Consider the following 15,445-nt stretch of genomic DNA (forward strand, 5'->3'; position numbering starts at 1 on the left):
ATTACCTGTTTCATAGAATCTTCATTTTTTTGTAAGTATCTCTACAAGTAAGTTTATTGTTGTTGACAAATCTTATTGACACATTTAGATACCTTACAATCTTTAGTGCAGAAACTGGAAATCAAATTGCATGTGTCAATGTAACATTACCATGTGATAGGTTTTCCTTTTTTAAAATCAGAGCAGCATACTGTTTTTTTCTTTACAAATGTTTTGAAGCAATAGAATTTCTGAGTAAATCTAGAAGAACATATTTAAAATAGTTTATAAAAACTTTATAAAAACACATAACGGTGTTTTTAGCCTTTGGCCCATATCTTTTAGTTGAAAAATCTTGTTATGCTTTAATGGGCAAAAAAGGATTACTCTTCTTACTAAAGGTTTCCTCTCATAATTTCATGCTCTCAAAAAAGTAATGTCAAAATTATAAATAGATAGCAGCAGAAATCTCTTACAGACTTGAATCACTGATAGACTTAGTATGAGCTTTTGCAAAAACAGTGGTTACATTTCCTGATATACTACATTATAATAGCTATGTTCTAAAGTCTGAAGCTACTAAGTATTTGATTTAGGAAATCAAAATCATCAGTGAACTAAAAAGCAATTTGATTATTTATGTGTGTTTGCTTTGTCTTGAAGCTAAAATGTCTGTCCTTACTAGAAGATTGAAGCAGAGTGTAAACTGGAGTCAGAGAAGTAGTTGGTTTCGCACACAAACCTTGTCTGAAATAAATCAGCATTAAAACTACTGATCACAGAAAACAGGGGATAGAGACAAGACCAGAAGTAGAAGAGAAAATTGCTTTTGGAAACTGCTTATCTATCATACTATAGAACCATTTGCTGCACTACAACTCTCAGTATCCCTCATCATTGAACATCAGACTAGAACTGTTAGTATATGTAGTTCAGCAGTTTCTAGTACAGGGGTCCACATTCCACTACCAGGCAGCAGCCTGTTTGAAACTTCACTCATGCAAGCAGTGGGGGGGGGGGCACCCGTCACTCGCACAAATGGTACTTTGCTGGCTCGAGTGCATGCACCTGCCACTCACATGGAATCCTCCCATCCTCTCCCTCCCCTGGGCCGGACCATCAAACCAGAAAGGTTGGGGACCGCTATTCTAGTAGATCCAGGTTCTTTATATTTAGCTCTTATTTGATGTAGTTTGGTTTTCCGTTTGGTTCTGCGTGCGGTATCACAGAAATATACATTCAGCATTTTGCAAGAGAAATACTGTATTATGCACTAAAACAGTTAATTGCCCTACATTAATATAGTAATACCTGTAGTTTGTGTTAATTCTTTGAATTTGTGTATTTATCAACTTTTCTATTGGCTTCATTCAAACAGTCTAAGACAATATATATTTCAAAAATTGTGTGTAAATTATTTTGATTCTAATTTGTGTTTTTATCTACCTGTCTATTGGCTTCATTTAAACACAGTGTAAGATAATACCTTTCAAAAATTGTGCATAGTTATTTTGAGCCTAAAGCCAATATAAAACTCTTATTTAGTTAACAATATTCATCACTGGTTTCAGATATCAGATTAAACCCAGGAAGGGAGAAGAGTAAAAAAAAAGCATGGTAATACATAAGCACTTGATTCATTTCTAACTTCTACCCTCAGAGTTTTGAGTGATGAAGTCTACTTCCCAGTTTTATAGTAGCTGACAGTAATGTTATTGCTTCTTCCCAAGGAGGTGACAAATGCAAGATCAATCAAGAGTGTAATAAACTTGCAATACATTTCTATCTAGACAGAAGCAGACATGGTGTTCTCTTACATTGTAGAAACCAGGCAAATGTTAACTTCTTCTGTGCTGTTGAATTCTTTTACTATTTTGACTCTGTCCTCTGCCTTTGTATTGCCATCGAGTCTTCTGTAATCTAGCCCAGATGCCATGCAATATTGTTCCAGAACATCAAGTAACTAATGGAAAAAGCAGTAATTAAACAGTTAAAAAACAACTACCAGTTCCTATTAGCCCAGTTTTTTTTTTAAAATCATCATTCCAAAATCATACATACTGGCTTAAAAGAAACATTTCTCATTTCCATTGTTTGTATTTATTATATTAGTATTAAATTTAATTTTTCCCACATTCTAGCACAATACAATAATGTTGTAATTTAATACAGAAACGTCACATATATTTACATCAGAATTTGTACAAACCAGACAATCATGTGTGGAATTTCTACTTTGCAGCATTTGGGACTTATGGCATGGCTATTACTATTACAATCTTGATTGCCATGTCATCAGTCCCAAAAATGACAAAGCAGGAATTCCACGCATCAAAACCAAAGTTAGAAGCACAATCTTATATATATGGTTTAGAAAACAAATTTCCTGAGGTTCAATAGGGATTATTTCCAAGGAAACAACTATTAACTTTTATATTTAACAAGTGATTCACGTATTATTTACTTTTCTCGCAATCTGGGTGTCCTCCTGGACGCACGGCTGTCTTTTGAAGAGCATATGACGGCCATGGCCAGGGGGGCCTTTTATCAGGTTCGCCTGATTCGCCAGTTGCAGCCCTTTCTGGACTGGGACGCCTTGCACACGGTCACTCACGCCCTTGTCATCTCCTGGCTGGACTATTGTAATGCTCTCTACATGGGGCTCCCTTTGAAGAGCACTCGGAGGCTCCAACTGGTCCAGAATGCGGCCACGCGGGTGGTTATGGGCGCAACTCGTTGTGCCCACGTGACACCCCTCCTGCACGAGCTGCACTGGCTCCCAGTGGTCTTCCGGGTGCGATTCAAGGTGTTGGTCACCACCTTTAAAGAGCTCCATGGCACAGGACCCGGGTACCTTCGAGACCGACTTCTGCCACCAATAGCCTCCCACCAGCCAGTTCGCTCCCACAGAGAGGGTCTCCTCAGGGTGCCATCGGCCAAGTTATGTCGGCTGGTGACACCCAGGGGGAGGGCCTTCTCTGTGGGAGCCCCAGGTCTGTGGAATGAACTGCCCCCGGAAGTGCATAAGATCTCCGACCTCTGGGTATTTCGCTGTGTACTCAAGACCCTGTTGTTCCGCCAGGCCGGACTATCAACATAATAATTTTAAATTGGGTGTTTTAAATTTCTGGGGTTTTAAATTGATCTGAATTATTTAATAATTTTAAATTATTTTAATTGATGTTTGTCTTATGCTTTTAATAGGCTGTACACCGCCCTGAGTCCTTCGGGAGAAGGGCAGTATAGAAATAAAATTATTCTTATTCTTATTCTTCTTGTAGGAAAATGCTCAGTTTAGGAAATGTATCATATCTACATTATGATCCTCATATTATGATATACACTAATTGTTTTTATTGCATGAACCAAGGAGTGTAAGGAGAGCCTTGCTGAATTAAAGCCAAAGTCTCATAAATCCAGCATCCACAATGCACAGGGGCCAAAAATATAATATACTGGGGATCTCAAAAACACAAACAGAAGTATAATCTACTTTAATACCCTCTGGCAGTTGAAGATATTCTGCATGTTATTCAGGGGATGTATGCAGCCGTAGTAAACTTTGCTGACTCTATCCTTCACAAGTCTAAATTGGTGCTCCTTTATATTTGATGTTAATGCATTCCACATTTTTAATATCTACTTTGTATTTCCTTTTCTTGGTTTCGAATCTGAATTATTTTCCATGAATGCTCCTAAATTTTAGTGTTTTGGGAGAAGGAGGGAGGAAATCACATATGCTCATTTGGGGAGCATTTCCCAGAGAACAGATTTGTTGTTATTAGAGTAGAAATGTATGATGCAATTTAAAAGGTTTTCTCCTGTAAAGAATTATAACATTTGAAGATGCTTTGTTCTCTATTGTTCCCTGCATAGTCATTTCAAGCTAGAAAGCAGTAATGGATGAAAGATGCTAATAACATCCCGAGCCTTACATTAAGATGACATAGCTTACCTTTGTTGAAAAAGAAAAAAGAAGCACTTTATCTTTGTTTTTCCTGAAATGATTTAAAAGTTTCTGAAGGACCTGGAAGTGAACAATGGAAAATAACATTGACTAAATCTCACCCCAAATGTTTTACCATATCTATTTTACATAATATGATCTCTTTACTTTGGTCTTTAAATAAAAATACAGATAAAACAAAATCAATAAGTATCACAGAAAAACAGCCTTATATCTAGAACATATGAGAACAGGAACTATAGAGGTAAAAGATGGTTAAATAAAGCCATAAAACTGCTATAAAATTGAAAACTGCATATAATGCATGGATAAAACATAGTAAGTTGATAGTGTGCTGCATGCAACCTACAAAAAAAGAAATGAATTAAAAATTAAATTGTGGCAACAGAAGCTACCCAACCAAAATCTCTGGAAATAATATACCAGCAGTATAATAGCATATGCCAAGTCTGTCTAGACTTGATGATCAATTCCTGATAATTTTTGCACAATTCTGCCAAGAATTTGGCAATATTATGGGTTGAGTCAGAGATTTGTAGGGAGATCTAGAATTGCTCTGTAAGTTTATAACCTAGTGAATAGTTTGAGAAGAAGGGTACTCTGGGCATCTATCTAAAATGAGCAGCGCAGGAAGATGTGCTTGATAGTTCCAATTGCCCAGCATTTCAAGGGCAAACTTATTGAAAGAAGGTCTTCCTGTGTCTCCCATCTATCACAACAGTGATGGCACTGCAGCAAACCAAAGTAAAGATCCTTGTGTTATTAGGGCTCTCTAGCTGTTTTTAAGGCAGGGGTTCCAACCTGTGAGTCGCGGCCCACTACCCACAACCTATTGGCCACTGGGCTGCATGAGTGGCTGGCCTGTGCACATGCCTGTGTGTGTGCGCACTCACCCCCACTCACAGTAGCATCACTGCATCACACGGGCACCAGTGTCACCACAAGCGTTCTGTAGTCACGCTCACGGCCCTGTTTGTGTCACTCGCCCGCAGCCCTGTTTGCATGGCACATGCGCTCGCTCACCTAAAGTCACCTGATCCTCCCCACTCCGGGCCGCCAATCCAGGTTGGGGAACTCTGGTTTAAGATATGCAACTAATATTGCTCTATTCCATAGGTGTCAAACTTGCGGCATCACATTGCCACAGGGGATGTTTTGTAATGTTTTTTCCCTTCGCGAAGCTGGGGTGGGCGTGACCTGCATGTGAGGCATTCGGCCGATGGGCCACCAGTTTGACATCCCTGCTATTCCTTAGGTTTTCTGTGGTGGGCAAGTTTAGAGTTTAGCTTGAATCAGTTTGGTAGTGTGTCCCCCCCATCATACAGTGCTGACAGAGCAAATGAAGTGGAAGACTAGAGTCCAAGTGTGGGAGGGGGATTAATTTACAAAATGGTTAGATAAAGGAGTTTCATCATGACTTTTCTTCAGATAGTGTAAGGAGTGCAGGTCTGAAGAACCTATAATAAATGTTAAGTAGTAATAGTATATTTCTCGGTGTTTGGGAGATGATAGTTGCTGTGGGCTTCCTGGAGCCAGAAGCATGAAAGATCACACTTAAAAGCATAAGATTTACTCAACTTTGTTCCCTTTATATGTCACAAGTACATGTCAGAAGTGTGCCTTTGATCTCCTGGCAAAGGCCATAAACTTGGTTTTATGAAAGCTTATTTCCAGATGATCCTCTCTTCAATATTGAGCAAAGCCAATGCCCCCCCATGTTCTTTTGAGTCCTACAGGGGACCTAGAAAGAATCATCACTTCATCCATCCATGTTCTTTGACTGGGGGGAGGACGATGCAGAGGGAGGGGAATAGGAGACCCAGCACAGTATTTATGAGAAATTTAACAGAAGCTCTGCTCAACCTTTAGGTTGTAATAATGTTTGATTAATGACTTTGGAGTTTGCATTTGACTTTTAGGGACATACCATTGTGGAGATGTGAATGATAGTAAGCACTAATCAATCACAGAAGCTTCCAGTTTCTCCCACAAATTGGCTCAAGAAAGAGGGTGAAATGTAGACTTGAGAGCTATAAAGGCTGCCTACAGAGAAAAGACTCTGAAAGGAGTGTTTTTCAATTAAATGCTGGAGCACTAGGCAGTAGTCAAAGATACATCAAAGCTTTTGGAACCAGCCTTTTTTGCCACTAGGTTTTTCTTGTTCATGTCCCTTAGATTACAGTACAGATGGCTGGTGCAGTGTTTGCTGACTGTGCTAAGCAAATTAATGGGTCTAGAGTTTGCTAGGCATTCTCTTTCTTTTTAAAAGTAGGAAAAATAGCTGCTAGCCTCTTTTTTAAGGGGACAATCATACTTATTGAGAAGATCAAAATGGAAACCCTCTGCACTGAGTTATTTTTAGTTAGCTCAGGAGAGATTGAATCACCACCAGGAACCTTCCCATAAATTTTATCTTACAAATTTTCAAAGCTGGAACTAACAATAGCCACTAAAATGGATCGACAATCTATTCAACCTCTCCTGAACTTCAGAAATAAGATGCAATTGTTGGGAAAACTCTCAATTAAAATCCTAAGGAGGGGTTTTATTTTTAAGAGTCAAACGACGATATCTGATCCTGGACAGATCAGAGATAATTGGAGTGATTTGTGGTAGATTAAAAAACCTAATAAGAAAATTGCAATAACAGATTGTTAACAGAGGGCCTTGAACATTAACTTTGCAGTTGTTTAATCTGTTAACCATTTATTTTTATGGATGGATAGATGGATGGATGATATATATAGATATACAGATGATATAGACAGATATAGATAGATATGACAGATCAATTGGGTTGCAAATAGGTGTAGAAATTTATAAAGTTTGGATCTGTTTTGCAAGGAGGAAGCTCTCAGCTCTTTTTCCCGAACAATACGGAAACAGCAAGAAAACACAACAGGACACATCCAACTGGGTTAGTGATGCTGGTTTAATGCCGCTGTTAGCCCCGAGAAAACACCGAGCTCCAAACGTTTTAAAGTTGGCGCTACGAGCGTTCACCTCGTAGCGCCTTTTATTACGCCACTTTGCCCGCCCTCGTTGGCCGGGTGGACGTCCGCCAGCTGGGGAGCGCTTCTTTGGGCACCGCCCCTCCTCTGGGTCAGCATAACAGCCTCTATTGACATCGTCAGCGCCTCAGAGGTCAGTTGCCACGCCTCCATCACGTATCCATCCCACCTGCGTCCGCAAAAGGTCCTCCATCACCGGCATAGCAGCAACCACCCCCCGGTTTCTATCCCCGACGCACCGCGGTCCCAGAACCGTCCGCCTATACCCAGTGCCACCACCACCACCGTGAACAGCTGCTTTTCCCAGCACGTCATGTCATTTCGTATCCTCCACTGTTCCTCCTTCCCGTCCCTGCATTGTCAGGCAATATGTCGGGTTCAACAGGCAGCTCCCCTTTACCAAGGGCTCCTCTGTAAGATATAAAGTAGATGTGTTAATAGCAGCTCTTGGCTTTAGTGGGTTCTTTCTATGTTGGCATTAACATCTCCCGCGAGTACCCAGGAAGCCTCTTCATAGGGATACCCTTTCCATCTTACTAGGTATTGGAGTCTTCCTCTGTGAACCCTAGAGTCCAGTATGTCATCTACTTCGTATTGCTCATCCCTTACCAGACCAGGGAGGGTTTGGGTATGTCTGACTGCAGTTACCAGTTTGAGCAGACTACTATGGAAAACTGGATGGATCCTGCCCAGGAGTGGTGGAAGTTTTAGAGCAAATGTGACAGGGTTAATGACTTTGCTCAACGGAAAGGGACCCAAATATTTTGGTCCCAGTTTCTGGTTGGGCACTCATAATTTTATGTACTTAGTGGAAAGGTATACCATATCCCCCACCTTGAATGGTTCTAGTTTTGTTCGTTTCCTATCCGCTTGGCACTTATATTCCGCTGCCGCTTTGTCTAGCGCTGTTCTGATGTGTGGCCATAATGTCCTTATTTTTTCGGCCCATTCACTGGGGATAACCCTGTATCAGGTGATTCCAGTTCGGGGATAGCAACGAAATCCCGTCCTGACACCCAGTACCAGTACTACGGTGTATTGCATTATTATATACCACTTCAGCGAATGGCCATAGGGTCGACCAATCTGTTTGTTGATAGGAGATATAACTTCTTAGATGGCATTCTACCATAGCATTGGCTCTCTCAATCACACCGTTAGTGCTAGGGTGGAACGCTGAACTAAGTCCCTGCGTCGACCCTATCGCCTGTATGTAATTCCTCCAGAATCTTGCCATGAATTGCACCCCCCTGTCTGAGATAATCCTGCGAGGCACCCCGTGTAAGCGGTAAACATGTTGGATGAAAAGGCTGGACAGTTTTCGGGCTGATGGTAGCCTGCTACACAGTATAAAATGGGCTTGCTTAGAAAAGAGATCGATGACAGTCCATATTACTGTATTGCTATTGCTTTCTGGGAGTTCAACGATAAAATCCATGGCTATTTTGTCCCACGGTTTACTGGAGCTAGCCACGGATTGCAACAGCCCAAGTGGCTTTCCTGGTCTCAATTTGGATTTGGTGCACACAGGAAAACTGTTTATATATTCCTCTATGTCAATCCGCATATGCGGCCACCAGAACTGTCATCATGTTAGATGCAGGGTTTTGAGAAACCCGAAGTGTCCGGCTACTTTAACGTCATGGCACTGTTGTAGAACTGCCTTATGTAGTTCTATTGGGATGTATAATTTATCACCCTTCCATACCAATCCGTCTCTATGAGTAAATAGATGCCTATTGTCCTATACCCATACGTCTGTTTTCAGGGCACTGTGGAGTCCTTCCTCCCACCCGGTAGGTGTATCAGACGTGGCTAACATCTTCCCTATTGGATGTTCGTTGGGTATCATGGATTGTACCACCTCATCCCGCTTACTATGAAATTGTGGCATACGGGATAGGGCGTCAGCCAGAAAGTTCTTTCCCACTGGTACATATTTCAGTACAAAATTAAATCGTTGAAAATATTGGGCCCAATGCACTTGTTTGGGCGAGAGCTTCCTGGGGGTTTGTAGTGCTATCAGATTCCTGTGATCCATCCAGACTTTGAATCACTCCCTTGCCCCCTCCAATATATGTCACCATGTGAGGAGGGCCCAACGGACTGCGAATGCCTCTTTTTCCCATATAGCCCACCCTCTCTCGGTGGGGGTAAATTTTTTAGATGTATGGCTGTAATTGGCCGTGTTCGTTGCTTTGCAAGAATACCGCCCCAATGGCCACATCGCTTGCGTCCGCTTGCACTATAAACGGCTTTTGCTGGTTAGGGTGTTGAAGTATGGGCTCCTGAGCGAATAGAGCTTTCAAAGCGTCGAAAGCCTTCTGACAGTTCGAAGTCCATACTATACGTTGGCTCGGCTTTACTTTTATGATATTCCTTTTGTGCGGAGGAGGTCGGTAAGGGGTAATGCTATCTGAATGAATGCCGGCATAAATTGTCTATAAAAATTGGCAAAACCGAGGAAACTCTGTAATTGTTTCCTTGTCACCAGAGCCTGCCATTCCAAAACCGTAGTGATTTTATTGGGGTCCATCCCCAACACTTTTTTAGAGATTCTATACCCCAGGTAATCCAACTCAGTGCGGTGGAATTCGCATTTCGAGACCTTGATGAATAGTTTGGCCTCTAGGAGTCTCCCTAACACCTGGTGGACTAACCGCATATGTTCCTCCATGGTATCAGTATAAATGAGGATATCATCAAGATATACCAACACCCCCCGATACAAGTGCGCATGCAGTACTTCATTAATCAGTTGCATGAACACCGCCGGGGCTCCCTGCAAACCGAACGGCATGACCTGGAATTTGTAACTGCCGAGTGGGCAATTAAAAGTGGTCTTCCATTCGTCACCTTGTTTAATGCGAATGCGGCAGTACACCTCCCGCAGATCTAGTTTTGTGAAAATCCGGCCTATGGACAAGGTAGCCAATAAATCTTTTATCAGCGGTAAGGGGTAAAAAGGTTCTATGCTCACAGCGTTCAAACCCCTAAAATCAACACAGAGGCACAGGCCCCCATCCTTTTTCTCCCTGAAAAGGACCGGGGCAGCCATATGTGCCCTGCTAGGTTTGATAAACCCTCTGGCCAGATTTTGACCTATATATCTGCGTAGTTCCTTCAGTTCTTTTGGGGTCATTGAATACATACAGGGCTTGGGTAATGTAGCCCCGGGTATTAGTTCTATAGCACAATCTGTTGTACGATGTGGCGGTAACGAATCACATTCTACTTCACTGAAGACCTCTGCTACGTCTGCATATATATCTGGGACCCCTGGTACTAAAGGTTTAGTATTCCGCAAAGGTTGTGTTGGGCGAACATCATCTACCCTTTTACCGACATCTTTTGCAACCGGTTCAGGACGGAGCTCAAGTCGCAGTTTCCTGTATCCCCCCTCCCACCATATGATGGGTTGCCATTTATCCAACCAGGCTAATCCCAGAATGATGGGTTCTATCATCACATCCCCACCACAAACCGAAGATATTCCTAATGTTCTCCTACTTCCAGTCTTATTGGCTCCATTACCCGTCCATTTGCTCAAATCGGATGGGGTCCTTTAACTGGACTAAGCGGAGACCCAATTGGGTTGCTAAGGAGTCCTGCATTAAACACCGGGTGCATCCTGAATCAATTAGTGCTCCCTGTCGTATCTCCTTAGTGGTACATGGGTTTAGAAGGATAACTTGGATGACGAAGGGCGTATGGATGCACTCACCATCGGATCGTGGATGTCTTCTTCATCAGTCATCCAACACCACTGGTAGCTCCTCGGGTCCCGCTGATACCCCGGCCTCCTTGGTAGGTGTACCGCTCTCAGAAGGCAAGGCCTGTGACGCCGCTCTGGACCGTTCTGGAGTCATTCGCGCTCGCTCCTTCCCATTGGTTACTGGGATGCGACCTGTGGAAGGTTGTGGTGGAGGAAACGGACAATCCAAAGCTCTATGTCCCACCTGATTGCACCTGAAACACCGGAATGGGGCCCTACGAGTAGACTCTGAGATCCCGGTTGTCATGCTTGGCTTCCCGGAGTCCCTAGTTGTGGGTGGTCTGTCTGTGGCCCGTCTCGGTTGCGTTGTTCCGGCTATCCCCTTGAACCGAAATTCTTTCAGGCCGATATCCAAATCGATAGCCGCCCTAAACCATTCCGTCAGACGTGGCGGGAGACCCCGGTAGACACAAGCTTGCCTTAACTCACGGCCCAAACCTAGGTAGAACTGGTGCACAAGCATCCGCTCGGACCATGCCCGCAATCTTTCCGCGATTGCCCAGAAGTCCTTTCCAAAGTCTCTCGCGGGTCGACCCCTCTGCTTCAGGGACACCAGCTCCCTCTCAGCCTGCTGTGTTCGGGAGTCATCCTCGAAGCGGGCCCTAAGGCTCTCCAGAAACAGGCCTATGTCTGTTAATTCCCGGGCATGGTCGCTATAGAGGTCAGTTACCCAGTCCGCTGCCTCCCCCCTCAATACAGTCATAATCGCTACCACCATTGCCCACTGGGACGGATAGAAACGACCATACAAATCCATATAACTGATGACCTGGCTCAAAAAAATAGCCACTCGGTCCGGACTCCTATCAAAGGTTGCTTGTAGCGGTGGTGGACCCCACATCGCCTGAGGAGGCCATCCCCCTGGAGCCAACATATAGGCCTGTCCAGGATACCCCTGTGACGGTGCACGAGCCACCCAGGGCCCCTGAGTCTCAGATGGTTGCCCCGGGCCGGTCCGTTCACTATCCTGCAGTACCTGCACAGGAGCACTGTGTATGCCCCGTTCAACAAGCCCTACCCCATCCTCTGGGGGCGGCGGGTGGGTTCCGGTGGCTGGGTGTTCCGTCCTCCTGAGTCTGCTGAGGGCAGGATCCAGCCTTAACTTAGGGCTGGCTAAACAAAGTGGCGTAATAAAAGGTGCTACGAGGCGAACGCTCATAGCGCCAACTTTCTCTCAGCTCTTTCTCCCGAACAACATGGAAACAGCAAGAAAACACAACAGGACTCATCCAACTGGGTTAGTGATGCTGGTTTAATGCCGCTGTTAGCTCCGAGAAAACACTGAGCTCCAAACATTTTAAAGTTGGCGCTACAAGCGTTCACCTCGTAGCGCCTTTTATTACGCCACTTTGCCCGCCCTCGTTGGCCGGGTGGACGTCCGCCAGCTGGGGAGCGCTTCTTTGGGCACCGCCCCTCCTCTGCATCAGCATAACAGCCTCTATTGACATCATCAGCACCGCGGAGGTCAGTTGCCACACCTCCGTCACGTATCTATCCCACCGGCGTCCGTGGAAGGTCCTCTATCACCGGCATAGTAGCAACCACCCCCCGGTTTCTATCCCCGACGCACTGCGGTCCTGGAACCGTCCGCCTATACCCAGTGCCACCACCACCACCATGAACAGTTGTTTTTCCCAGCATGTCATGTTGTTTCGTATCCTCCACCGTTCGTCCTTCCCGTCCCTGCATTGTCAGGCAATATGTCGGACTCGACAGAAGCTACTATACTGTTGCAATATTGTTGTTGCAAACAGTGTTCAACTAGAGGGGATAATATGTGTTTCTGTTCTTTGTCCTTTTAATTCACGTTTTCTTAATATTCTTGTCTACTTTTGTTTTGTCTTTGTACATTTTTTCACTTTGTATTTTGTATTTTAATCTTTTAAATAAAATAAAAATCTAAACAAATAATCCCAATCTATTCATCCTTTTTTAACCAAGGAGGAAAAAGAGAATCAACTAAGTTAAGGTATGCTATGATTTCTGGGCATCTAATGTTCAGAAATGAATGTCTGCTCAATAATGGGATATCCCTTCTTCACCTTGCTCCTCACATTCCTTCGGTCTTTATGGATCCTCTGACCTACATTTTGAGAGCAGGGAGAAGAATCCTATCCTGTTCAATGAGTAGAAGATCCTGTTGCTCATGACACTACATCATAGGATTCCAAATATTATGGACTACAAGCTAATACTAATTGATATGACAGCACTGTCTATGTCTATGTTTTATTATAGAAATAATCCTCTCCATGCCAATAAAGACTTTGTTTAATACTAAATAAAAGAAAATGCACAGAACAAAAATAGCACCATCCTGTAACAATGTAAAAGGCACAAACCACATTGTGATTTGCTCATTATTTGATCTTTGTCTACAGGCAATAATCACATTTAACTAATTTACTAAGACTGCAATCCTAAAGAGCCTGGATTATACTGGTTGCCACTCTGAGAGTGAGAAAAATGCTCAAATATCTGAAGATGAAATCTCCCCCTCTCCTCCATCTCTGCAAAATCATTCTTTTCTTTCTGAGGACCTCAAATAGAGTTGACAGTAAACACTCCCTCACCCCAAACTCCTGTCTTCTCTAATGACCAAATGTTTTCTTCCAGCAAACAGGTTATGAACAGCACAATGAAAGGACAGCACTGGTGATCACAGAACATTCTGAATATGTTGAGATGAACTGCATCCCAGGGTATTGAAGAAACTTCTTGAAAGTCTGCCTTTGCGAAGTATTTTTAATAGATACCAGAGATAGTCAGTCTATTATTTCACACAAAAAATATTTTCCAACACAAAGGAGCATGACAGATTACTGAAATAATTTAGTAATTGTATTACAGTAATTAATAAAAACAAACTTGGCACTATCCTGGCTACTTAAGATACCTATTTCAGTTCAATTTTTCAGTTACTGATTTGTTCATGTAAGTTAACTCTACACTGACGGCAGAAAGATTACTTTATGCACAAACATGGAAGGACACTTTAATCCCCACAATGGATGAATGGTTGCAAGAACAGATGGGAGTTAGCAGAGGTGGTTAAATTGACTTTGGTAAAAGAAAAAGCACAATTACTTTTGTTTCTACTTGGAAACCACTTCTGGACTTTGTGCTTGAGGTGGAAAAAAATGAAGGATAGATAGGTTGTTGCTATAGAAATGGCTAGATTATACTATTATGTAAAAGTAAAAAGTTGAGGTTTGATGTTACTATCTTATTCTACTGCACCAAAGGGAGTCGGAAGTCAATGCCTTTTCTTTCTTTTTCCCGTCTTTCCTACACTTTTCTCTTCCCTTTCCCCTCCCCTATTTTTCCTGTTATTTGTTTTTGTATTTTTATATTTTATATTATAAACTAATAAAAAGGATTAACTTCAGGTAAGTTAACTCTACAGAAGTCAGCAATAAATTTTTGAGCTTTGGATTCAAATCTAATTTTAAAAGCTGTCATATCTTCTTTCAGCTAAAGAAGCTGAAAGAAGGTTGCGCGGGTTGTGATGGGAGGGTCCCGATACTCCCATGTTACACCTCTCCTGCGCGACTTGCATTGGTTACCGGTGGCCCTCCGGGTGAGATTCAAGGTGCTGATGATGACCTATAAAGCCCTACATGGCTTAGGCCCAGGATACTTGTCGGACCATCTGCAGCCAGCAACGGCTTCCCATCGCCTGGTGCGTTCTCACAGGGAGGGCCTTCTCTGGGTGCCGTCGGCTAGACAATGTCAGCTGGCGGCCCCCAGGGGTAGAGCTTTCTCTGTGGGCACGCCCACTCTTTGGAATCAACTCCCCCTGGGGCTTCGGTTGGCTCCTGACCTTCGCACCTTCTGCCGCGAATTAAAAACATGGCTGTTCACGTCACCCAGCCTGGACTGAGGCGTTTTTTGATTATTTTAATGGGTTTTAATATATGTTTAAATTATATATTTATACATTTATGTATTTTATGTATGCATATTTATGTATTTTACGTTATTGGGTTTGTTTTATTTGTTGTGAGCCGCCCTGAGTCCTATGGAGATAGGGCGGCATACAAATTATAAGAAAGAAAGAAAGAAAGAAAGAAAGAAAGAAAGAAAGAAAGAAAGAAAGAAAGCTTTGTAGACTCATTAAAATAAAATAAATCTTCTAAGGGCAATTGTGTCTGATTAAAGCTTTCATTTTATTAGTGTCTTGCTAACTCTTGCTAACTTGCTAACTCCATTTTTAAAATATGCTTAGTGCATTCCTTACAAAAATACAGAATACTGACTATCAAACTTAGGTGGAAATAGGAACATCTTTTCTGAACAACCATTACCTGCAAGGTAAAAGCAAACCGATAAATAATTTGCATTTTTGTTATGGGGATGTTCAAATACCTGGCTGTTAATAGTCATTTCACTACTACTCATGGTGTGCTGAATGCAAGCAAAAAAAATATGTACTGGAAAACAGTTCTACTCCATCTTTCCCCTCATTTACTTACTTTCATTTTCCCACTATATTTTGGATCAGAAAGAGTTTCAAAAGCAGCATTTTTGCTAAGGTCCACAAAATCAGGAAACTTGGAAAAAACATGGCTGCAGATCCTTGTGATGTAGGCCTCCTACAATAAAATACAAATCGAGGAAAAGAAAATGCTAAAGTAATTAATAGCTGAATTAAAAGAAGTGGAAGAATACACTTAGTGCAAGGAGAGATTGAAAACATTTGAAAAACTACAT

At 42.6% G+C, this 15,445-nt stretch overlaps 2 protein-coding genes across 9 annotated transcripts in view; both read right to left on the reverse strand.

Moving 5' to 3' along the window:
- The window catches only part of ERCC6L2 (ERCC excision repair 6 like 2), a 173,723-nt gene that overhangs the window by 26,409 nt on the left and 131,869 nt on the right, over positions 1 to 15,445 (reverse strand). For all 8 annotated transcript variants that reach the window (XM_087888248.1, XM_034410082.3, XM_034410086.3 and 5 more), the window contains 3 exons: positions 15,208 to 15,327; positions 3,935 to 4,006; positions 1,797 to 1,942 (listed from right to left, as the gene is read on the reverse strand). In XM_087888248.1, the coding sequence (XP_087744374.1) occupies positions 1,797 to 1,942; positions 3,935 to 4,006; positions 15,208 to 15,327 (338 nt within the window). The remainder of the gene's footprint in view (positions 1 to 1,796; positions 1,943 to 3,934; positions 4,007 to 15,207; positions 15,328 to 15,445) is intronic.
- LOC148115131 (uncharacterized) lies at positions 7,228 to 12,020 on the reverse strand. Its single transcript, XM_087888249.1, has 2 exons — positions 10,682 to 12,020; positions 7,228 to 7,368 (listed from the first exon to the last, which is right to left on the reverse strand). Exon 1 carries the CDS (start codon positions 11,889 to 11,891, stop codon positions 10,707 to 10,709), a length of 1,185 nt encoding a protein of 394 aa, XP_087744375.1. The 5' UTR covers positions 11,892 to 12,020; the 3' UTR covers positions 7,228 to 7,368; positions 10,682 to 10,706.

Source organism: Pantherophis guttatus, chromosome 2 (assembly GCF_059756535.1).
Source record: "Pantherophis guttatus breed Tessera chromosome 2, ASM5975653v1, whole genome shotgun sequence".
Lineage (NCBI taxonomy): Eukaryota > Metazoa > Chordata > Lepidosauria > Squamata > Colubridae > Pantherophis > Pantherophis guttatus.

Bases quoted from the DNA above. Each gene is read 5' to 3' on its own strand.
- LOC148115131 (XM_087888249.1), bottom strand. From the start codon at position 11,891: ATGAGCGTTCGCCTCGTAGCACCTTTTATTACGCCACTTTGTTTAGCC.